Here is a 23,917-nt window from a genome sequence, read left to right as displayed (position 1 = left end):
TAAGTGTCTGAGACTGGATTTGAACTCAGGTACTCTTGACTCCAGGGCCAGTGTTCTATCCACTGCGCCACCTAGCTGCGCCCAAAACTTCTTACTCCTAATTCAGTTTTCTGTCATTAAGAGATCTTTGCAAGATAGGAGGGATTGCTTCAGTCTTTGTGCATATTTCCAATTTCTGGTCCATAGTGGCACTTGCATAATAAGTATTTGATTTGATTTCTATGATGATACATGGCTGCTTAGAATGCTAATTTTGGGTTTTGACTCAGAAAGGCAATGGGCTATTCCATTCTGTGTCTAGTCTGGGGGTTTCCAATCTGTTAGTTGTAAATATTTCAAGTAGTTATTTCTAGGTATTTGTAAACCCATATTGTCCATGGATTTATAGTCTGATCTTTAGCTTGTGGAAGATATGAAAAGATGTTACAGTATAATAGAAAAGGAAATAGAAAATTGGATCATTCTTTGGCTTTCTCAATGTGAAGTTCTTGAGAGAGCTACCTGTCTAGGTAGATATTCCCAAAAATGTTGCCTTGAGATTGAAGACAAAGTCACTTGTATTTAAATTCCACCTCACACACCTCCCTACCTATCTGGCCCTGAGGAAATAACAATTTCTTTCAGATTTGCTTTCCACATATATAAAATGAGAGACTTGGATTTCATGGCCTCTAGGATGCCTTCCAACTGTACATCTAAAGCCCATATAATCTTCAGTCGATTGAATTCATAACGAAGTATCGCTGTTCTGAAATGTACGGAGATTCATTCTATTTAATGGGATGAAAATATATTTTTGAGTGCTACATTTTCAATAAAAAATAATCACAGTGCATTAAAAATAATGATTAAAAATGATCTCCGGTACTTATATACAATTTTAAGACATCCAAAGCATTTTAAATTTATCACCTTCTTTGATCCACAAAACCACCCTATGAGGTTAGAAATTCTTTTTTGTTGTTGTTGCTGTTGCTGTTTTCTTTTTTGCCAGGGTCCAGATCAGGAGACAGAGCCTGAGAGAAGCGGTATGACTTGCTTAGAGTCAGAGGGTCATTAGCGTCTGAGGTAGATACTGTATTCACATCTTCCTGACTCCAAAATCTATACTCTCTTTACTGCCCTAGCCAGCAACCACTATCCTATGGAGAGGGAAAGAAATTGTGATGTTAAAAAGTGATCTGCATATTTGGGAAAAAAGCTAATCACTGTTATATTCTAATGAGAATTGAAAGATGATGGACGTAAAGTGCTTGGCAAACTTTCAAGGTCTCTGTACATAGAACTCTGCTGAGAAGAATTCTAACTGCATGTAGAGCCTGGCACCATCACTGTACCTTGGATCTCTGGATGAAGGGCCATAAACAGCAAGGCCCATCTCAGAGTGGTTGAAGTTGTCTCTGTTCCAGCAAAGAAGAGGTCCAGGGTGCAGAAGACAATATTTTTTTCATTAAAACTAGAATGAATGTTCTCCTTAAATTAAAAAGGCAAGGGTCAGTTGATGAATATAAAAAATAATTATTGCCCTCTCCAAGCAGAAGCTGCACCCTCAAGGAGGCCTCGGGAATGTCAAGGTGGCAGCCCCCGGACTTTCCGTTAACCCCAAATAAGAATGAGAACTTCTAATTCTTTTTTCTTTGAAATATTATTTTTGTAGTTATATGTGAAGACAATTTTTAAGATTATTTTAGATTTCTTTTCCTTTGTTCTTCTTAGAGCCCTCTGTCTCTCTTTTGATTATAGAACTCTTTCCCCAATTTTTCCTATTTGAAATTCAAAATCCTTTTTGAGCTTGTCCAGAAGGACGTTTTAGACTGGAGACAAATTCTTATTTCTCTCTGAGGCTTCACATTTCAATGTCTTGACATTATTGTTTTCCTCTGAATTTCTATTTTGAGCTTCCCTGTCACCAGAGTAGCTCCCTATGATCAGAGTTTGTTTGTTTGCTTGGTTTTGCTCATTCGCTAGCCTCTTTTGTGATTATTTGAAGTTGAACTCTGCTCCTGTAGTAGAGGTCCCAAGCTTCTTGGGTTGGGGAGGCCATGGGCCAGGGACTTGCCTGATGCCCAGGGGCTAGTAGGGGCTCTCAGATCCACTATTGTACATGAAATCACCCGACCTCTTAGTGTCTGGCTGTTACAGCAGACTTTAGGGATTGGAAGCTCTCTCTAACTACTGCATATTGCATGTTGGCTGAAGGTCTCATAGTTTATCTGCTATGCTACTAGCCTGCTCGGCCAGTTGCTGATCATACTATGGCTAGTGTCTCCCCCTGGCTTGCCTTTACGCTGCCTCTACCTGAGCTGTGCTCCTATTTTACCCAATTGAGACAGGCTTGTTCTATAGCCTTCTAAATTACTGTGGTTTGAAAAAGGATTTAAACTGTTCCTTTTGTAAATTCTGTCATTCCAGAATTCATTTGGTGGCTTGATTGAAAGTTATTTCTATGGAACCTGGGAAGAACATGGGCAACTTCCTGAATTTTCACCACCATCTTGTTTCCTTCCATGAGCCCTTCTATTTTTGTTGAGTTGAGAGACTTATTATGAGTACTTTTCTCACTAAACTCATGCAGATAAGCAAGAGTTGTGTTTTACTGGTAAGAAAATGGAAGCTGAGACCACTGGAATAATTACTCAGAATCACAGGGCTAATTAATGATAGTACTGGACCATGAATCCTGTCCTCTAATCAAGATCTACTACTTTTTTATTTTTTATTTTTTGTTTTTTGCAAGGAAATGGGGTTAAGTGACTTGCCCAAGGTCACACAACTAGGTAACTAGTAAGTATCTGCAGTCACATTTGAACTCAGGACCTCCTGAGACTCCAGGGTCAGTGCTCTATTCGCTGAGCCATCTAGCTGCACCCATGATTTAATCTCAATCAGAGTAGGTCATAATGAAAATGACATTGGACTTGGAAACAAAAAAAGATGGATGCATCATCATCTTCAGATTCCTAATAGCTGTGTAGCTGCAGAAATTCAATTAATTCCTTAATGCCTTAGTTTCTCTCCTTATAACAAATCAGGAAACTAAATTTAATGAGTCCTATACTCCTTTCTTGTTCTAAAAAAAATGTGAGTTCTCCACCAACAGCTCTATTATCTCCCAGGTTTATCCTGAGGAAAGATATTTACATTAAAATGCAAATGTAAAGTTTGGAATAATTTAACACAATTATCCCCCCAACTCTACACTTTTTTTTGTTTTTTTTAGACACAGGATGCCCACTCTGTGATTTATTCATTACCTTGGACAGTTCTTTGAGATAAGCATCAATGAAGTCCCTGGTCTCCTCTGGGTTCAGGTCTTCCTTGTGCTGTTTGATCACACGTTCTATAAAAAACTCCAGCTTCTTCCATTCTCTAAATATCTTTTGGTGAATTCCTGGCAGGAATTTCATTATTGAAGGCAATATATTATATAACTAAATAATATAAAAACGGGAAATAGAGATGAGTATCAGTTCTTATGAGACTGCCCTATCAATCTTCTTCATCCTAAATCAGACAGGATTCATAGATTTACTCTAATTCCATGTCAAAACAATCTTGAAATTAAGGCTCCCTGTGACATCCATACTGTTGCCTAACAACTAGGTTGGCATAAATAATTTCTTGTCCCATACAGCAGCCTCTTGGCCATGTCCTAATACACTAAAATAATTCTTTCAAATGGCATAAATGCAGGCATCCTCACAATCTGCAAAGAAGGGAGAGAGATTCTTTCTAGGGAAATTTCTAGAATTTGCAGCCCTAGTTCTGTTATTCCCACTGAATTTCCTTCTCATCAATTTCCTTTTTTGCTTTTCTAAGGAAAACGAGACCTAATTTATTCTCCTTTCCTCTTTTTTTCCACAGCCAGAATCCTGGGGACTTGAGAGTGATGAACCAGTGACTACCTTGAAGTGGTTCATTCCCTGAACAACTAGAAGGAAGAGAATATGCAGTGTAGGAACAGGACTTGAAGGACCTGAGTTAGAATTTGGCCTCAGACACTTACTAGCTGTGGATGTCATCAGCTTCTCTCATTGGCTATGAAATGGGAAAAATAAAAACAATTATCTCTCAAAAGGTTGATGTAAGAATCTCTAGAAAATAGTCAATCAGCAAACATTTATGAAACATTTCCTGTGTGATGGTCATTGTGCTAAATACTGGATGTACAAAACAAGAAAATCAAAAGCCAGTCCTTGTCCTCAACAAGTCCATAATGTAATAGGAAAGAGACTATGGAAATAAAGGAAAGCATGCGGGACACAGGCAGAGTGGTTAGAAGGTGAGAGGGAAGTCATTAGCAATTGCAGGAACTGGGAAAGATATCCTTCAGTAGAAAGTGAAATTTGAGTCCATCCTTAATGGAAGTCAAGGAGGAGGAGGTGAGGAGGGAGGTCATTTTAAGTATGTGCAAAGGCACTGAGATGGGACACTCCAGGCATCAGAAGTCATCACCATCCCTTTGGAATGGCCCTTGCCTATCTCTCAGAACTGACTGACCCATGTTCAACTGCTATTGATATGGTTTTCCACTTTAACCTTCAAAGGAGCTAATTTTTAAAGCAGTTTACAAAACTTCAATATAACACTAAAATTATCCATCACTCTCTGAATATGACTCTTCCCTTTGTCTCTCTTAGTTTCTCTGTATGTCTCCTTTCTCTCTCTCTCTCTCTCTCTCTCTCTCTCTCTCTCTCTGCTTTTCCAATCCTTTTGGCTTTTAATGCCACGCCTACCAAAACTTTCCCATTATAATTATTATTTGCATATAGACGTACTAATGGACATGTTGTTTCTTTAACAGAAAATACATCACTGGTGATTAGGGGTTGTTTTATTTTTGACATTGTTTTCTAATGTTCTAACACAATACTTGGCACACAGTAGGTGCTTAATAAATCTTAGGAAATCGATCATTTTGGTAAAGCATTTAGAAAAAAAACTTAAACTATTTAGGAGAACAAGGAATAACCTGTCAGATCTATGGAGAGGAGAGATTTAATGACTATACAAAAGATAAACATTATAAATTGCAAAATGGATATTTTGAATATGTTAAATTAAAAAAAAGATTTTTACACAGAGAAAATCAATGGAGTCAAGATTAAAAGAAATGCAGAAAACTGGGAAACAATTTTCATAGTTGGTTTTCTCTTAAAGAACTTTTTTTTTAGTTTTTTTTGCAAGGCAGTGGGGTTAAGTGGCTTGCCCACGGCCACATGGCTAGGTCATTATTAAATGTCTGCGACCAGATTTGAACCCAGGCACTCCTGACTCCAGGGCCGGTGCTTTATCCACTGTGCCACCTAGCCACCCCTAAAGAACTTATTTCTAAATATATAGAGAACTGAGTCAAATATATAAGAATACAAGCCAGTCTCCAATTGATACATGGACAACAGATATAAATAGGCAGTTTTCAGATGAAGAAACTGAAACTAACTATAGTAATATGAAAAGTTGTCTAATCACTATTGATTAGAGAAATGCAAATGAAAAAAACTCTAAGGTTTTACTCACACATCATAGTGATTAAAATGACAATAAAGAAAAATGATGGATGTTGGAAGGGATGCAGAAAAACTGGAACATTCGAGTTGTGAACTGATCCAACCATCTGGAGAGTAAATTGGAACCATGCCCAAAGGGCAATTAAAACTTTGAACTCTTCGGTCCATCAATATCACTCAAGTCTCTATCCTAAAGAGATCATATAAAAGGGGAAAGACCCACATGTAAAAAAAATATTTATAGCAGTTCTTTTTGTAATGGCAAAGAACTGGAAATTGAGGGGATGCCCATCAATCAGGGAATGACTGAGAAAATTATGTTATATGAATATTAGGTAGTATTATGGTTCTGTAAGAAATCATGGAGCAAATGAACTTTAGAAAGTCTGGAAAAACTTGCGTGAACTGATGCTGGGTGAAGTGAGTAGAACCAGAAGAACATTGTATACATTAATAGCAACATTGTGAGATGATCAACTATGATGGGCAAAGCTCCTCTCAGCAGTTTCATGATCAAGGACTATCCTGAAAGACCTGGAAAATGCCATCCACATTTGAAGAAAAAGCCATGGATGCTGAATGTAGAGCAAAGCATACTATGTTCCCTTTTAAAGCTTCTATGTAGTTTCTTTCTCTCCTGTGTTTTTTTTTTAATCCCTCTTAGCTCTAATCTTTCTCTCACAACATGGTTAACATGGAAGTAAGTACAGCTGGCTTGCAAATTTACAACCTATATTAAATTGTTCTCTTTCATGGGGAGCAGAGAGGCAAGGAAGGGTGACAGAAAAATAGAGAAGTCAAAAGTTTGAAAAACAATGAATGTTGAAAACTATGTCTGAATGTGATTGAACAAATAAAACAAAAGCTTTGTTTAAAAAAAAGAAAAATCTTAAAACTGTATAGAAAGTTGTTTGCAATTATTCAGAGATCTCAGTGTTCTTGAAAACCATCATTTCTCCCAGGCAGATTCTTTCATGTCACTATTTATAAAAATCTTGTTTCTTTCCTCTGCCCTTTCAGTCCCTTTTACTTCTTGGAGGAACTCATGCATAAAATTACTCCTTCCCAACCCTTGCCAACCTCCTCCTTTTCAAAGAGGGGAAATTGAGGGCCCAGTTGAGATTCCAATCTGCCTTCCCAAGAAGGAATAGTCTGTTACCTCAGCCTCCCAGCTTGTTTCAAGCACTGTGACCTCATCCAGACTTTTCAAAAGCTCCCGAAACTGAGAATCATGGTACTCAAAACGATGCCCGAATGTTATGCAGCAGATGATGTTGGAAACAGCATTTTTGATCTGAAAGTGGGGGTCAAAAGGCTTTGCTGTTGACCAGAAGAGAAAGGGGACAGGCTACTCTTCATTTCTTTCTTTTTTATTTTACAATATTAATAAAAAATAAATAAAAATAATAAAAATACACAGCAAAACATGAGAGGATTCATAATATAAAAAAATAAATTTCTATTTCAAGAAAGGCTATATACTATTTATTAAAAACTGCTTGAAATTATCTATCTTCTCTTTGCTTCCCTGTAGGTTTTCTTCTCTTCTCTGCAGTGCACTGTTTATTTCTTTTCCTACTAGTCCTCCCCAGGATGACTATAATTAAGCACTGAAATATTCACATATATATATATATATATATATATATATATATATATGTATATAGACATACATATTACCCATTCTTATATACATATTCACATACATATATACACCCTGATGATGTTTTTGAGTTGGTTTCTGTAGTGTAGTGGTTTTCACATTTGCCTCACACACAAAAGGTCCCCAGTTCATAACTGGGTGGAAACAACAGTTTAATTTTGGATATACCCTAACACATGTATACATATTTATATAAATATACATGTAAATATATATAATGTATATAGATACATTTACTTTATATTTCTGTTGGTGATTGGTGACTGCTTTTTCTGTTTCTACTTTCCCCTATTGTTCTAATACTTTAGGACAATTTTCCTTAATTATTTCTTTTATTATTGCAGCAAGATTATTTTGGGGGGAGATTTCAGGTTGTCTTATGTTTTCTCTTCTTGATCTGTTCTCCAATTCTGTTGATTTTCTTTTTAAGGTGATTCAATTTCTCTTTCATTTTATCATTCTTTATATTTTATTTTAGTAGTACTTTATTTCTTATAGCCTCATTGACTTTTCCTTACTCCACCCATTTTTTTTTATCTTGAGATTCTGGATCTCCTTTTCCATTGGTTTACTTTCTTTTCATATTTTTTTTGTTTTGCTTGAATTGTACTGATTTTTTTTTAGTTTTTGCCTCAATTTTTCTTATTTGATTTTTAAAACCTTTTTGAGTTTCTCTATAAATTCTTTTTTGAGCAAGTAGTTATTTGATGTTACTTGGGTAAGGAGAGAGACTTTTTTTTGCTTCATCAGCTTCTTATGAAGATAAACCCCAGTCTTCTCTATTCCCATTATATGAGTGTATAGTTAGGCTCTTTCACCTTAGCCTACTCATTTTTAAATTTTTAACAGCTGTAGTATGGGGATAGTATCTTAGGCCTCAGGAGCCTTATCCTAGGCTCAAGTTATATATTCCTTCTCCCCTCAAAGCCACAATTGGGGGCCCCTCAGCAGACTACTGGAAATGATCTTACTCTCAGAGAACCCTCAGTGGCTATAACCTTCAATTCTCCCTTCTGGCCTAGGACCAAGACCAAGATCTCAGTTCACTTGTAAATGTCCACAGCCAGTAGCAACTTGCATCACTGCCTCTGGCATGTGTTGGTTCCTTCCTTCCCAGGACCATATCTAGTTTGGCTACCCTTAGTAGAAGTTCTTTTCCTTTTGCTGCTCAGACACCAGACTCCCCCCACCCAACCCCCCAACAAACACACTGTCCCAGAAGTGAAAATTCCTTTGAATTAGGTGCAGGTTATCTCCACCCTGGCTACTCCTAGGGTTTGCTTATTATTGATCCAAGGAGGAGATGTTTGCACTTCACTCAACCAATCACCCAGGACAGGGACCTTTCTTTGGATTTCCTATGGTTGTTCCAGAAGGAACACTAGATCTCTCAGTGCCCCAGAAGGTACATTGCTCTGCCACTTTTGGTTGGTTTTGCTACTTTAACTTTCACCCTTAGGTGTTGATTTTTCTTTATTTGTTGGAGGAAATCTGGAGAGAATGGAATTATCTGTCCTACTCCAGAGGAGAAAGGGGATAGACTACTCTTCATTTCACTTTCTACCTTGCTGTCCTAAACATTTTTTTCCTCAAGACCTTCCTCCTCCAGTCAACTCACATTTGCACACTTTAGAACCAGCTGCTGCTTATAGAGATGTAAGGAACAAGGAAAAAACTATGCTGATTTTTTTATGTTTCAGTCTAAACTTGAACATAATTGACATATTTCGTTTCAACGTGTTACCCAGGGTTCTCTAGGCAAGTTACTTCCCCTGACTTGGCATCCATTTATTCATCAATAAAATGAAGGCATTGGACTAGATCCTTGAGGGCCCTTCTAACCTCTACCTGTGATTCTATATCTGAAATATCATGTGCATAAGTTCACAAAAGTATGTCAGTCTGGGTAAGGGGCATGGGTGCACAAGTTCATGTTTATCCCTAGGTGTTTGTTTGCATATATCAATAATGCCCATGACTATATACACCTGTGGGCTACTTGCATGCATGTGAGTATTGAGAGCAGGCGACATTAGAATGAAGAGAAAAGAAGTCAGTATAAGGTAATGTGTGATATACTGAACCTAGAACCAGAAAGATCCAGTCAACCTCTGACATTTGCTAGCAGGATGACTTTAGTTCTAGTACTTCTACTATTAAATATTTCTCATTTCTCTTGCAGGTTGTCTTCCTTCCTTAGGCTAGGAGTTTTTGAGGATAGAGACTCTCCTTTTTCTTTCTTTTTATTCTCATGATATAGCACAGTACACTTGATAAATATTTATTGACAGAGATTGACCTTGGGCAAGTCCCTTTACTGCTTCACTTCCTAGTTTACTTATCTACAGAACGGGAGGGAGGGTTGGATTAATGGACTCCAAGGTTCCTTCTTACTCTAAATTTATGATAATAAGAGCAAACTTCAGGGAAGGAGGAGAAAGTGGAAGTGGATAAGGATGGGGGGAAGAAAATAAGGAAAAAGAAGAAAGATAAAGAAAAGTAAATGAATGAATTTCTATAATAAAATTGTGAAAAGAAAGACAACTTGGATTAACTTAACAATGATCAATGTATTATGAAATATATTTCCAGACAACAATTGATGACACCTGCCACCCCCCCTCCTGATGGATAGGTGATGGACTTAGGTTACACAATGAGAGATTTGTTTCTGGGCATGACCAAGGTAAGAATGTATTTTGCTTGACTATTTATATTTGTTACTAGGGTTTGTTTGTTTTCCCCAGTGGAAGGAGGAAGAAGAAAGAAAATAAATTAGTTGAGAAAATAATAAAAATAATTTTAAGATGAAGGTAGCAATATTATATATGTATAAACACTCATATACACACATGTTCTGTGGAATAGAAAGTAGATTAACCAGGTAGCAGAGAGAAGAAAGAAGAATGAATATAAAGTAGAAAGGAAGAAGTTTTATTAGGGAAAAAAAGGTGTTAGAGAAGAGAACCAGGAGACAATAGAGGAAGAGGTGTGTTACTATGTGGATGTGGGTGTGTGGGGGAGTATGTGAGTGTGTGTATATGTAGTGAATTCCTGATGTGACCAACCAAGGCAGGACTCCATGGGTGACATTTGAAGAATTTGGACAACTCGGATCTATGTATTGATGGTGGGAAATGATTATAATGGCATTCAAGGAAATGGACACTAAAATACCTTTCTTTGCCTACTAGCTCATTTCTTCTTAGAGAACACTGTTGGTTTGTTGAAAACATTCCCTGGAGGGTGGCATTGGGGAAATTTTGCCAATCTCTTTTCTAGGGATGCCCTCTCTTCCCATGCTCCTCTCATCCACAGTTAAATATCTTCTTTTATAATAATTTGATCAAAAGAACAACCAGCAACAATGGAACATATTTCTGCCTGACCAGTGCTTACCATTTTCTTCCCTGATCGCCTCAATGAGATACCGGGCCTCCTCCTGAATCCTATCTTCCAGGGTCTTCTTTCCTAAACCAAAGTTCCTCAGGGTCATTGAGGCAAATCTTCTTTGCTGTCGCCACTCCTGACCATTAGATGTGATTAAGCCTAGATAATAATAATAATAATAATAATAATAATAGTAGTAATAAAATAAGTATTCATATCAATATTTCTCAATTGAACAAGTTATTAAAAAACACTGTACTAAAAAAATTATACCAAACACTATACTGGCTAAACAAACAGTAAGCACTAGAAAGTTCCTATGGCCAAGAAACTTGCATACTAACTGGGGACCTGAAACTTGTTACAGGCAGGGAAATACCTATTAAGCTTTAAAGATAAAACTCAAGTTCATGTCCAGGCTCGGAGGTCCTGAGGGTGTGCAAATAGATCGTGTATCTTGGGGCATATAACTGTGAGCATGTATCCTCAGCCTGATAAACTGGTTGCTGAATGACTTTCCACTTGGAGGAGGATAGTTAAGAATGTGAAAGAGTCCAAGTCCTAATCTGGATGACCAAATCGACTTTGAGTAGCCTAAATCATTCTTTGTGTTGGCATCTCGCTGATGCCATCGGTATCATGGTCCATACGGAGCAGCAATGTCTTAGTCTGTGAATGCCACTGTTCTTTTTCTCAGTGCCATCTGGAACCAATAAGGTGCCCTGTTGACAATATAATAATAAACATTCAACATTCGATTCTTGTTCAAATTTCATCATACTTTGCTACTCTATTGTGAGATATCTTAACTCAAACCTCTCACTGTTTAGCACAGGTCTCTTCTCTGCCAGAAATATATATATATATATATATATATATATATATATATATATATATATATACATATATATACATATATATATAATCATAGAATTGAATTTGAATTGAAAAAAAATATAGAGTAATGAAATCTGAATTCCTGATTTTTCTTGAAGGAATTTGAGATCTAGAGCGGAGAAGAGACTTAACCAAGGTCACACAGGTAGAATGTGGCAGAGCCAAAAGCCAAATCAAGACTTTGAGACTCTCCAGTCTGTGATTCATTATTCCTGGCTGTCTCATAGTGGTATGCTTTCTGCTTTGAGACTGGCAGATTAACTTGAAAGTCCTGCTTTTAGACAGGAAAGATCTTTTGCAATGCATTAATTACCATACTCCTTTAGGTATGCCAGGCCTAAAGGGGGATCCCAGGCTGAGATGCCTTTACTTGCATGCATCAAAGGCAGAATGTCTTTATATTGAGTTGATTTATGAATGGTGCATCTTCACATGACACCAGAGTCCAGTTTTACCAGTGTATTAAAAAGATCAAATAACAGAGACAGTTTATGAGAGTAAAAAGATGCTAAAAAGGTGGCATATTCTTGCCAAAAACATAAAAGAAAAGAAGTAGAAAGATATGTCTGGGTCAAGAGAATCATGGGAGTTCATAGTAGTTGGAGATTTCATATTATACAATGTGACAGATGATAAAAAGAGAGAAGAGTTAGTAGAAAATCAGCAGAGTTGTATTGATAGTGTCATGTAGAAGAGAGAATAACTTTGTGTGTGTGTGTGTGTGTGTCTGTGTCTGTATGTGTGTCTGTGTCTGTCTCTGTGTGTCTCTGTGTGTGTGTCTGTGTCTGTGTGTGTGTCTATGTGTCTATGTGTATGTGTGTCTGTGTGTGTGTGTGTGTGTCTGTGTGTGTGTGTCTGTCTGTGTGTGTACTTGGCTCCAAAGGGCAAACTTCTGACCACTTAAAATTGTCTTAGAGTGTCATGGGCTTCTCTGAAAGGTAATGGACTCCCCATCCTCAATGGTCTTAAAGCAAGATCTGTGTGGTCATTTATTCAGAATCTTGAGAAGAGATTCCAATTCAGATCCAAGCAGTCTCGGGTCACTGATGAGCTTCTCTGAGATCCTATATTTTTTTCCAAATTTCAAAGTATCCATCCTAGACTTTTCACTCATTCATTCAACAAGACTGTGTTAGGCATTCATTGAAGGTAAATAAAGCCCACATTAAGGACTGACAGTGATACAGGCAGTGTCAGACTGGCCCATTTCTAATAGAAATTAAATTTCCATATTATTGGGAAGATAAAGCCAGAAACTCCTCCATAAATACATAAATACAAACAATAAACCATTATTACTATTATGTCTTGGACATCTTGCTAAGCCCTGGTATGGGTCACTATTATAAATAAATAGAAATGTTCAAGATGAGTACAATTGGATGATATCAGAGAAGAAATGATTATTGGCAAGGGAAAGATTAATAGAGAAGTTAAAAATGTGAATTGGTTCTTTAAAGAATTTCAAGAGACTAAGAAAGGGGAATAAGAATATTCCAATTTAAGGGCACATTATAGAGTAAAGGCATGGTTTTATTTCAAAGAACAAAGAATCTGGCGTAGTAGAATAAATTATCCAACAAAGTTCAGTATAATACTGAAAAAAAAGGACAGTTAATGACCTGAAAGACTTTCAGGTATTTATAACAAAAAGACAAGAATTCACTGGAAAATTTATTTTAAAAGATACAGAAAAAATATAAGGAAATCATTAAAGAATAATTATAGGGTTCTGATTAAGATCGAACTGCTCATTTATGACACATGAAATATTATTAATAGTAGCAATTATTTGTTTTCATTGGTAGTAATATCAATCTTAAAGCTGTTATAATCAATGAGATAATTTGAATGGAATGTAGGGCTGAATTGTGCATGAAAAGGTGATTTTTAAAAGAAAAAAATCGGCAGGAAAAGAGTAAAAGGAGAAAATATCTCTTAAAATAGGATGTGAATGGAAAAATTAATATAGAGGAAGCAGGTGAGATGAAGCCTTGGTAATATTAGAACCTTATTCTCATCTGGGTTGAAGGAGAAACAAGATATATGTGCATAGAGGTTTAGAAATCTTAAGGTCTGTTAGAGGTAAGAAAACTGGGGAATAGGATGAGAGAAAGACTTGTAGAGGGATGTACACAGATTGAAATTAGGAGGATCCAGTGAATAGATAAAGGAGTGACTTTTAAGGGGAACAAGATAAGGTAAAAGGGATATGGTAAAAAGAAAGTTGGAGAAAAAATAGTTTACAAAGGATTAGGAGAAATTCATAGATAATAATTCTATCTCTAGATTCCTACAGGATGGATTTACCCATAAAAATGGAAATGGGTAGCAAAATGGATTAAAAATAAGAATTTTACCATATATTGTTTCAAGAAACATCTAAAAATCAGATACTTGCAGAGTTAAAATGAACAGTTGAAGTATGCTTCTGTTAATGTCACAAATAAAAGCAGTGGTATCTATTATGATCTCAGACAATATTACGGCTAAAATAGATTTGATTAAAAGAGATAAACAGGTAGCAACATTTTAATAAAATATACTATGGACAATGAAGTAATATCAATTCTGAATCTATATGAACCAAACAGTATAGCAGTAAAATTTTTAAAAGGCAAGTTAAATGAATTAAAGGTAGAGATAGAAGAAAGTTGTTTAATAATAAGGTTGTTTCATCTTCCTCTCTCAAAACTAGATCAAGCTAACCAAAAAATAAATAAGAAAGAAGTTAAGGAGGTAAATAGAATTTTAGATAAACTGTATAGGACAGATATCTAGAAAGAATTAAATAGAAATAAAAAGGAAGATACTTTTTTCAGGATAATATCATTACAAAGATTGACTAAATATTACTACATAAAAATCTAAAAGTCAAAAACAAAATATTAAAATAAGAAATATTAAAAGTAACATTTTAAAATATAATACAAAAAATTACCTATAATGAAGGACCAAGGAAAAATAGATTAAAAACTAATTGGGGATTAAACAACCTAATCATAAAAAGAATTCCATTAAAGAATCAATCATATAACCAAATAATAATTTCATTAAAGAGAATGACAGTATATGAGACAGCAAATCAAAACTTATATGCTATAGCAAAAGCAGTGATTAGAGGGAAATTTCTATCTCTAAATGACTGAATCTATAAAATAGAGAAAGAACAGACTATGTATTAGGTAAACTAATAAAAAAAAACTAGAAAAAGAACAAATTAAAAATCCCCAATCAAACACTAAATTGGAAATCCTAAAGATTAAAAGTGGGATTAATAAAATTGAGAGTAAAAAAAGACAGAATTAATAAAGCTAAAAGTTGATTTTATGAAAATAAACAATGTATTTTTCAAAAAATTATTTAATATGATTTTTTGAAAGAGAACTAAACCAAATCACTACAAATAAAAATGAAAAAAGGTGAATATACTACTAATGAAAATGGAATTAGAGCAATTATAAGGAGCTATTTTGCTCAATTACATGCCATCAAATTTAATAATTTAAGTTAATGAAAGAATATTTATAAAAAATATAAATTGCTCAGATTAGCAGAATAGGAAATCGAAAATTTAAGTAGATTCATTTTAGAAAAAATACAACCCCTCCAAAATAACAATCTATAAATGAGCTTCCTAAAAAAAAATCACCTATGAATTAAGTGAATTCTAAAGATTAACTAATTCTAATATTGAATAAATTATTTGTTATGTTGTTTAAAGAAGGGATTCTACCGAACTTCTTTTATGAAACAAATATAACACATACCTAAAACAGAAAGAGTAACAGAAAGAGTAAAAACAGAGAAAGAATATGATAGAATAATTAAAATAATGAATATAGATGCAAAATTTATAAATGGCATTCTAACTAAAAGATTACAAAAATGGCACATTACAATTAAATAAAATTGCAGGGAATGCAGGAATTTATTAACATAAAGAAGCTATTAACATAATTGATTATATAAACAGTAAAAGTTTAAAAGATCATATGGTTATTTCAAAAGTGTAGACAAAGTTTTTGATCAAGTACAACATTCATTTCTATTAAAAAACACTTGGGGTGACTAGGTGGTGCGGTGGATAGAGCACCAGCCCTGGAGTCAGGAGTACCTGAGTTCAAATCCATCCTCTGACACTTAATAATGACCTAGCTGAGTGGCCTTGGGCAAGCCACTTAGTTGCATTTACCTTGGAAAAAAACCTTAAAAAAAAACACTTGAACATATTGGTAGAAATGGATGTTTTCTTAAATTGATAAAAGAAAATATTTATCTAAAATTATCAGCAAGCATTATATGTAATGATGATAAACTCAAGACCTCCCAAGTTAAATCAAATACGAAACAAGGATGCCCACTGTCATGAAAATTATTCAGACTTGTATTGGAAATCCTGACAATGACATTAAGAAAACAAAAAAGGAAATTGAAGAAATTAGACTAGGGAAGGAATCAGAATAGGGAATCTCTTTTTGCAGATAGCATAATATGCTTGGAAAATCCCAAAGACTCAGCACAAAAAGTTATGTGAAACAATGAACAATTTTTAGCAAAGTAGCAAGCTATAATAAGTAAATCCACATAAATCATAAGCATTCCTACATCACAAAGTTCTGAAAGAAGAGAAAGTAAAAAATACTCTAAAGTAACTTTAGACATTAAAAAAAATCTGGGAGTCCACTTGCCAAAAAATAAATAGACAAATAACTAAATCCAGGAACTATATAAACAAAACTTTTTAAAAATTATACAAAAAAAAAGTCAGATTCAAATTTTTGGAGCTATATTGGTAGGCTGGGCCAATATAGTAAAAATTAAAATTTTACCCAATAATTTAACTTGCTGAATTAGAAGGAAATAATTTGATTTAGAAAAACAAAAAGTAAAGAATATCGAATAAATAATTAATGAGAGGGGTGCTAGGTGGTGCAGTGAATAGAGCACAGACCCTGGAGTCAGGAGTCCCTGAGTTCAAATCCAGTCTCAGACACTTAATCATGACCTAGCTGTGTGGCCTTGGGCAAGCCACTTAACCCCATTACCTTGCAAAAAGAACAACAACTAAAAAAAAAACCTAAAAAAAATTAATGAGAAAAAAAGTGCACAGGAAGGAAGTTTAAAAGTCCTAGATCTAAAATTGCAACATAAGGCAGGAATTATTTAGACTGGCACTGGCTGCACAATAGGAACGTAGATGACCTTAATGGAGTACATGTATACCTTATGGCAACAAATAACCGTAATAACCTTGCATTTGGCAAGTGTAAAGACTTAAGATTTTGGGATAGTAATTCATTATTTGTTCAAAATTTTTGGGAAAAATAAACAGTAGTATGATGGAAACTGAGAATGCAATGGTATCTCAGAGCATTTACCAAGATAAGGTCAAAATGAACACATTACTTAGATATAAGGGAAAATTAGAGAAACAAAGAAGATATAACTTATCAGACTTATGGATAGATGAACAATTTATGAATAAAGAAAAAAAGTAGAAAGCAAAGCTATGTTTGAAATAATAATTTCAATTGTAGTAAATTAAAAAAAGTTTAGTAGAATTAAAATTAATACAGCCAAGATCAGAAGGAAAGAAAAAAAATGGTGAAAAAATTTTATCGACAGTTTTTCCACAGAAAGATCTTATATCTAAAATATAGAAAGAAAGAACTTTATCAGATTTTAAAGAGTGTGCATCGTTTGTCATTTGATAAATGGTCAAATGTTGAAAGGTAGTTTTCCACTGAAGAATTTAAAACAACTTATGATAATGTGAAAAAAATTTTGTAAATCATTATTGATTATAGAAGGGCATATTAAAGCAACCTTGAGATATCATTTTACAACTACCAAAAACTGGAACATTAATTCCTTATCTGTGAAATTTTGAAATAATTCAAACATTTTGGAGAAAAATCTGGAATTATAGTTACTAAAGTGTTACAAAATTTTAATCAAAGGCTCTCTTGTAGTTGTAGCAGTAGTAGCTACAAAGAGAGGAGTAGCTCCCTTTGTAGTGCTGAAAAGTCAGACATTGTAAGGATGTCCATCAATTAACTGAACAAGTTGTAGCATATGATTGTGATGGAATAGCACTGTGGTATAAGAAATTATGAGTTCAGTGATCTTAGAAAAGACTGGAAAAATTTGCATGCTTAATTAACAAAGACTATGAAATGAGAATTAAGACAACATGGAATACAATAAGAGCAACGTTATTTTTTTTTAAGGTTTTTTTTTGCAAAGCCAATGGGGTTAAGTGGCTTGCCCAAGGCCACACAGCTAGGTCATTATCAAATGTCTGAAACCGGATTTGAACCCAGGTACTCCTGACTCCAGGGCCGGTACTTTATCCACTGTACCACCTAGCTGCCCCAAGAGCAACATTATTTCATGAACAACTTTGATAATTTTTTTCCATTATAATTATTCACATTAACTATAAAGGACATATGAAGAAAAATGTTATTTTCATCCAGAGAAAGAAATTATAAATAGCAATATGTATAGAATAACTTCACATATATACATATATACCTATATCTATCTATCTATCTATATATTTGGGTCTAAAGCCATCTCTATGAAGTACAGGAGAGGGGGGGAAAAAGAAATTTACAGGATAATTTTGCTGTATATTTGAATAGAATATTAAGTTGTACATAGTAAATTTGCAGTTTCATATTCAATCATCATTTTACTATACTCTGTTATAGAAATGCTTACTTTATTCCATAAATTAAAAATCAAATATATTTTTAAAATTTAAACAAACAAAAAACAACAAAAAAAGTTTGACCTGGGATTTTGATTTTTATTGAACTTCTTCAGATGCAAGTGATTCTACTAGTATCTGCCCCATCATGTGGTTCAAAGGGCCTACCAACAGAATCATAGAGTTGGACAGGATTTCAGGGTCATATAGTCTACCTTGTACCCAGCAATCAACAAGAAAAGACTTTCGGTGAGGAGGAATCTACCACTTCTGCCAAAAACTACTTTATCGTTGTACAACTCTGATGGTTGGGAAGTTTTTCCTAATGTAAAGCCAAAGTGTTCTCCTCTATAACTCATCATTTGCTGCTGGTTCTTGAACCAAGAAAACAAGGGTAATAACTTTTTATCAAAAGATCTTCAAACAGTTAAAGATGTTCATCATGCTTCCCTTTGCCCCTCCCAACTGAATTTTCTTGTCCTTAATGTAACTGATTCTCCTATGGGGTGGATTTGTACTTCTTCATGATTCTCATTTGCCTTTCCCTTCAATCCTATCCCTCTCTCCCCACTTCCAGACAAGAAAGTAGGAAGCCCCAAAGGTCAATTTTTTTGTCTCGTATTTGCTGTAGCCACAAGACCTCTACAATGGGTTGTAATCCTTCAGGAATAACTTTCAGATTCCTGTACATGAAAAATATTTATCATAATTCAATGAACTCACCAAATGATTTAAAGACATGGGAGTGAATAGGAACTTGGGGTCGATCAGCAAACACCTGGTCTTGGTTGATCAGGACCTCCTTGATCAGTGGCATTCCAGTTACCGTCATGAAGGTAGCACCACCCAAATGTATGCAGAAAATATTTCCATATTTTTTGAAAAGCTGTAAAATAATTATTTTGAGTTGCAAATTTTCATTGCCTTTCAGTTGTACTGTTAGAGAAAATTCTAGCAATGAGAAAAATCCATTCCATTAGGGTCCACTCAATTCAGTGTAATCCAATTCCACTGACTTCATATAAGTTCACCCAAATAAAGATTGAATGATAAAGCTATATCTCAAATTCTGTGTTAGGAGTGAGTAGACAATCACAAATACCAAACAGTTCCTTTCTATGAGGAATAGACATGGAAAAGAATTAATCTGGGCATATATAAGTAAATACAGAATACATACAAATAAAATTCTACCTGATTTGAAGGGAGACTAGCACCTGGAAAGGATCAGGAAGGGTTCTGGTAGGAGATAATTTCCTGAAACTGAGCTTTGATGGAAACAAAATTCCAAAAGGAGTATATCTGGAAATGGCTGCTGCATTCAAGGTAGCATGCTCAACAAGGAATCTATCCAAAGAACAACTCAGAAGTTTGATACATGGTCAAGACTTCAAAATTAACATTTGAGTCATTAACAATTTCATTGCAGTGGGATGAATGGAAGCTTCCAGAAGGCAGGGACAACTGTGTTTTTTGTTTTCTTAATCTGCAACACCTAGAATAGTATCAGGCACAAGCTCTTATGAAATGTTTGTTAAATGATTAATTGGTTGTTTGGTTGGGTCTGTCTGATACTGATTAAAGTGCTTTCAAAATTCAGTAGTTGGTCTTTGTAAGAGGCCAGAGGAAAAATCAATCAATGCTGCTGCCCACATGGTCATGGACATGTCTAAACTTCGCAAGGCTTGGCCTCAGGTCACAGATACCCTAAGGGTCTATCCCCATCCCCTTATCTGAAGTCATTACAGTTTGGTAGGACCTGAGAATGTTGGTCTTCTGCATCAAGGACCTTAGACAGTTGATAATATGTAATGACATATGTAATAACTCTCTCAAAGGGGTGTGTTGGGATCAAATGGAATAATGAATGTAAAATTCTCAACAAATGTGCAATGGCTTTATCAACATCTTCTTGGAGGTATCATTGAATACCACATAGAAACTTTCATAAATACCTTTGTTCATGTCTCACCTCTGACCCATGGCAGCCCAGTCCAGCACATTACCCAGGGTCTTACCCCCCCGACATCCAGTGCATTCTCACTCTCCCATCCCACACCTTACCTTTTGGTTGGTGATTAGGGGATTTTTATAGTCTATCTGGAAGAAGTTGCCAAATATTGGCAGGCCAGGAGGGCCAGGGGGATAGTTTCTATGCTGTCTCCTCTTCTGCAGATACTGTGCTAGGATCAGGAGCATGACCAAGAGGAAGAGGAGAGTGTGCAGGGGGGCTCCTTTCCAAAGGGAAGGGAGCATATTTCCCAGAGAGAGCTGCATCCTTCCCCAGCTCTGGTGTCAAGGCTACAAGAGCTCAGCTCCTCCTCCCTCTTCTTCCTGCAACAACAGCTGGAGCCAACAGGAGCAGAGTTCACAAAAGAAAAAAAGCCCAAGCTGTGTTTGTCTCCTTGGAGTTGTTGCCTGGGCTGCCTTTATAGGCCAGCCACGGTGAGCCCTGCCTCCGTGAGTCAGCCTTCTGCCTTCTGCCAGGGCCTCCCTCCTGGGAGAAAACACACCTACCCAGAAAAGAAGGCTCAGATTGTCTTCTAAGAACCAGAGAGAGAACTTGGCCAGGGTAGCCTGGGAAGCTCCACCCACAGACAGCCCCACACAATGGGGCCCAAATCACAGGGTTAGAGATTTGAGACCAGAAGGGACCCTGAAGGATGTCCCCTTGCTTAGTCAAGCAGCAAGTTGAGATCCAGGGAGGCCATAAATGTGATAGTGTCCCCCACCTGTTTGTAAAGTTCTGAGCCTTCATTGAATCCAGCTAAACTGACTTAAGTCAGCCCTCTTCTCCCCATTACAAGATACCTTCAAATAGGCTGAAGAACTAATGTAGAAGACCTTTGAGCTGGGATCCGGCAGTCCCTAAGGGATGTGTGGAGAGATTTTACTGAGTATGTGAACTTCAATGCGAGTAAATGATGTCAACTTTATTGGAATAATTAGAATAAGATTAAAATAAATTTGGAATAAAGAGATTGAAATAAATCTGCAAGTTGACAGGCCTGTACTAGATGACCTCTGAGGTGCCTTTCTACCCCAAAGCTATGCTCTCTCACAATGGAATGAAAGATTGTGTCTCCTGTCCTAAGACATTGTGTAAGAAGGGGCTAGGTGTAGGGAGATAGCCTTTTGGGCAAAAGGTCAATTGATGACCCACAGTTTATTTAGGAATCGCAGAATGTTTTATCTGGAATTTGTCTAGAACAACAAGGTCACTGATATGGAGCTGGAGAGATCTCAGATGGCATCATTTTTCAAAACTGAAGCAGAGAGGAAATGGGACTTGAAAGTGGAGACCTTCATCAATCACCTCTATCCTAACATTCTACATGGAAGGCTTATATGTTTATTTCATTTGCTCTTTACAAAATTCTTGAAAAGTCAATGTGATTATTATGTCCATTTTACAGGTGGAAAAACAGACTGAGAGAGCTTCGGAGACTTGCTGATGGGAAAGAATCAAGTGTTTTGCTTTTATAAGAGTGAGAAAGGATATAATCTGTGAGGATAATACTTTGCGAAAGCCAGGGTGACGGGTCTTTGTGGCAACCCAAGAGATGCCAACCCTTTTTACAGGAAAGAGAGAGTTAGACAAAGGGAAAAGGTGAGATAACTTTGGAGGGTTGAGAGGCTTTGCTATTGTCCTTTGCCCCTGCTCAAGGAGGTAACTGTTCTTGCTCATTAGTAAAATGATCAGGATGGGGAAAACATATGGCAAATGTAGCAGCATTTGGATTGTGCCTCCAGTCAGTGATTGGCATGAAGGAGGAAGAACAAAGTCTTTCAACGTGCATATAAGACCTAGCATTTCTGGATTTCTGTGCTCCTCTTTCCAAAGATGCTCCATTTTTGCTAAGATGTCTTCATTCAAAGACCATTTTAATCACTAGACTATTTATTCACAAGCCATTTATAACATATAGCTAGTAAGTGTCTGGAGCAAGATCTGAATTCAAGTCATCTAGATGCAGGAGAAAGATGAGGAGAATTATGAATGTAGAAATGGGGTGAAGATGCAAATCACTACCAAGTGCTTTTGAGATGTAAATTGACTACCATGGAAAAGATATAGAGGGCGGCTAGGTGGCGTAGTGGATGAAGTACTGGCCTTGGAGTCAGGAGTACCTGGGTTCAAATCCAGTCTCAGACACTTAATAATTACCTAGCTGTGTGGCCTTGGGCAAGCCACTTAACCCCATTTGCCTTGCAAAATCCTAAAAAAAAAAAAGAAAAGATATAGAGAACTATGAATGTAACAGAAACAATGTGAAATCTTAAAGGCTGTTCAAATTAGGTGGAGATCCCATTATCATTGATTCCTTGTTTACTATAAAATTTGTATCCTGATCTCCTTAGGCTTAACCCTCTACCTAATTCCTGGTCCAGTATAAGGGACAGGAGTTCACCTTTTGCCTTCTGGAAGATGAGAGGCAAGAACCTGGGTTGGACTCCCTCTCAGGGCCATAGTCTTTCTCAACACTGCTTGGCTGTTCTTTGAGGGTGTGGTGATCAGATTGTGTCCCTGTTCCCAATTACTGACTTGGAGAGGAAGAGAAAGCCTTTTAAATTGTATATAAGAATGGACATTCTTCCAATTCAGGGCTTTTCTCACTAGGGGAATTGCCCATTCCAGCACGGATGTTAATTAATGAAAGTTATTCAACTACTCTAGGTTAAACTTTCATTATTATGGGCCATTTATAACACTTCTAAGAGTGATGACTTCCATTTACTGAGCTCTTCAAGTAAAGACAGTATTTTGTTGGACATGTATGTTTCAGTGGGGAGTCTTCCATCATTTAATATAAATACTTATCATGTTCAAAAAGAGCCAGTTACTGTACTAATTAGTAGGCACATAAAAAGAGACAAAAGACTGAAACAACTCCCAGGCAATTTACAGTCGAATAGGAAAGGAAACAAGCTATATATATATATATGTATATATATATATATATATATATACATATATATGTATATATATATGTATATATGTATATATGTAGGTGTATACACACACATATACATGTCTTTATGTATAGCTAGCTATCAATAGAATAAATAGGACATCATTAACAGAGGGGAGATAACAGAATTAGGAAATTGGGGATTGGGAAAAGCTTTCTATAGAAGTTGAGCATACTGTTATCCTTTCCCTCTTTGGACTTCATCAATCTGTCTGTCAATTAATCAATCTGCAAGCATTTAGCAATGGCTCATATTTATATGGTGTTTTTAAAGTATACATGTGCTTAACATTTTTTTTACTTTATCCTTGTGATAATCTATGGTATAAGTTATCATTTTAAAGTATTCCCATTTTAAAGAAGATAAAACTAATCTCATATGAAGTGACCTAACTTTTACCAAGGTTGCCCCCCCCACTTCAATTGTTCCCAATCCATCTTATTTATTTCAGAAGATTGTCTATACTCTCTTATTATTTTCAATCTCTCTCTCTCTCTCTCTCTCTCTCTCTCTCTCTCTCTCTCTCTCTCTCTCTCCCTCTCCTTGCTCTCTCTTATTGCCTACAAGATTGCCATTTATCCTCAATCCTCAAACAATCTTACGATCATTCTACCTCATGAACTATTGTCCCATTTCTTTTCTGTCCTTTGTTGCTAAACCCTGGAAGATTGTCTACAGTAAGAAGAACACAAGAAAAATGAATTGCACACCCAATCTTATGCCCAGCTAGCTGCATTTGCCTAAATATGTATAGTGTGTTGGTAC

At 35.9% G+C, this 23,917-nt stretch overlaps 1 protein-coding gene across 1 annotated transcript in view; it reads right to left on the bottom strand.

Annotated features, from left to right (window-relative positions):
• LOC141512400 (cytochrome P450 2J4-like) overlaps positions 1 to 20,534 on the bottom strand; it is a 72,680-nt gene extending 52,146 nt beyond the window's left edge. Inside the window, exons 1-5 of the mRNA XM_074221303.1 lie at positions 20,243 to 20,534; positions 18,902 to 19,064; positions 10,573 to 10,722; positions 6,670 to 6,830; positions 3,255 to 3,431 (exon numbers count right to left, since the gene is read on the bottom strand). Of these exons, the coding sequence (XP_074077404.1) occupies positions 3,255 to 3,431; positions 6,670 to 6,830; positions 10,573 to 10,722; positions 18,902 to 19,064; positions 20,243 to 20,455 (864 nt within the window). The 5' untranslated portion in view covers positions 20,456 to 20,534. The remainder of the gene's footprint in view (positions 1 to 3,254; positions 3,432 to 6,669; positions 6,831 to 10,572; positions 10,723 to 18,901; positions 19,065 to 20,242) is intronic.
• Positions 20,535 to 23,917: the final 3,383 nt, after the last annotated feature.

This window comes from Macrotis lagotis, chromosome 2 (genome assembly GCF_037893015.1).
Source record: "Macrotis lagotis isolate mMagLag1 chromosome 2, bilby.v1.9.chrom.fasta, whole genome shotgun sequence".
NCBI lineage: Eukaryota > Metazoa > Chordata > Mammalia > Peramelemorphia > Peramelidae > Macrotis > Macrotis lagotis.
This window is presented reverse-complemented; position numbering and strand designations above follow the sequence as displayed.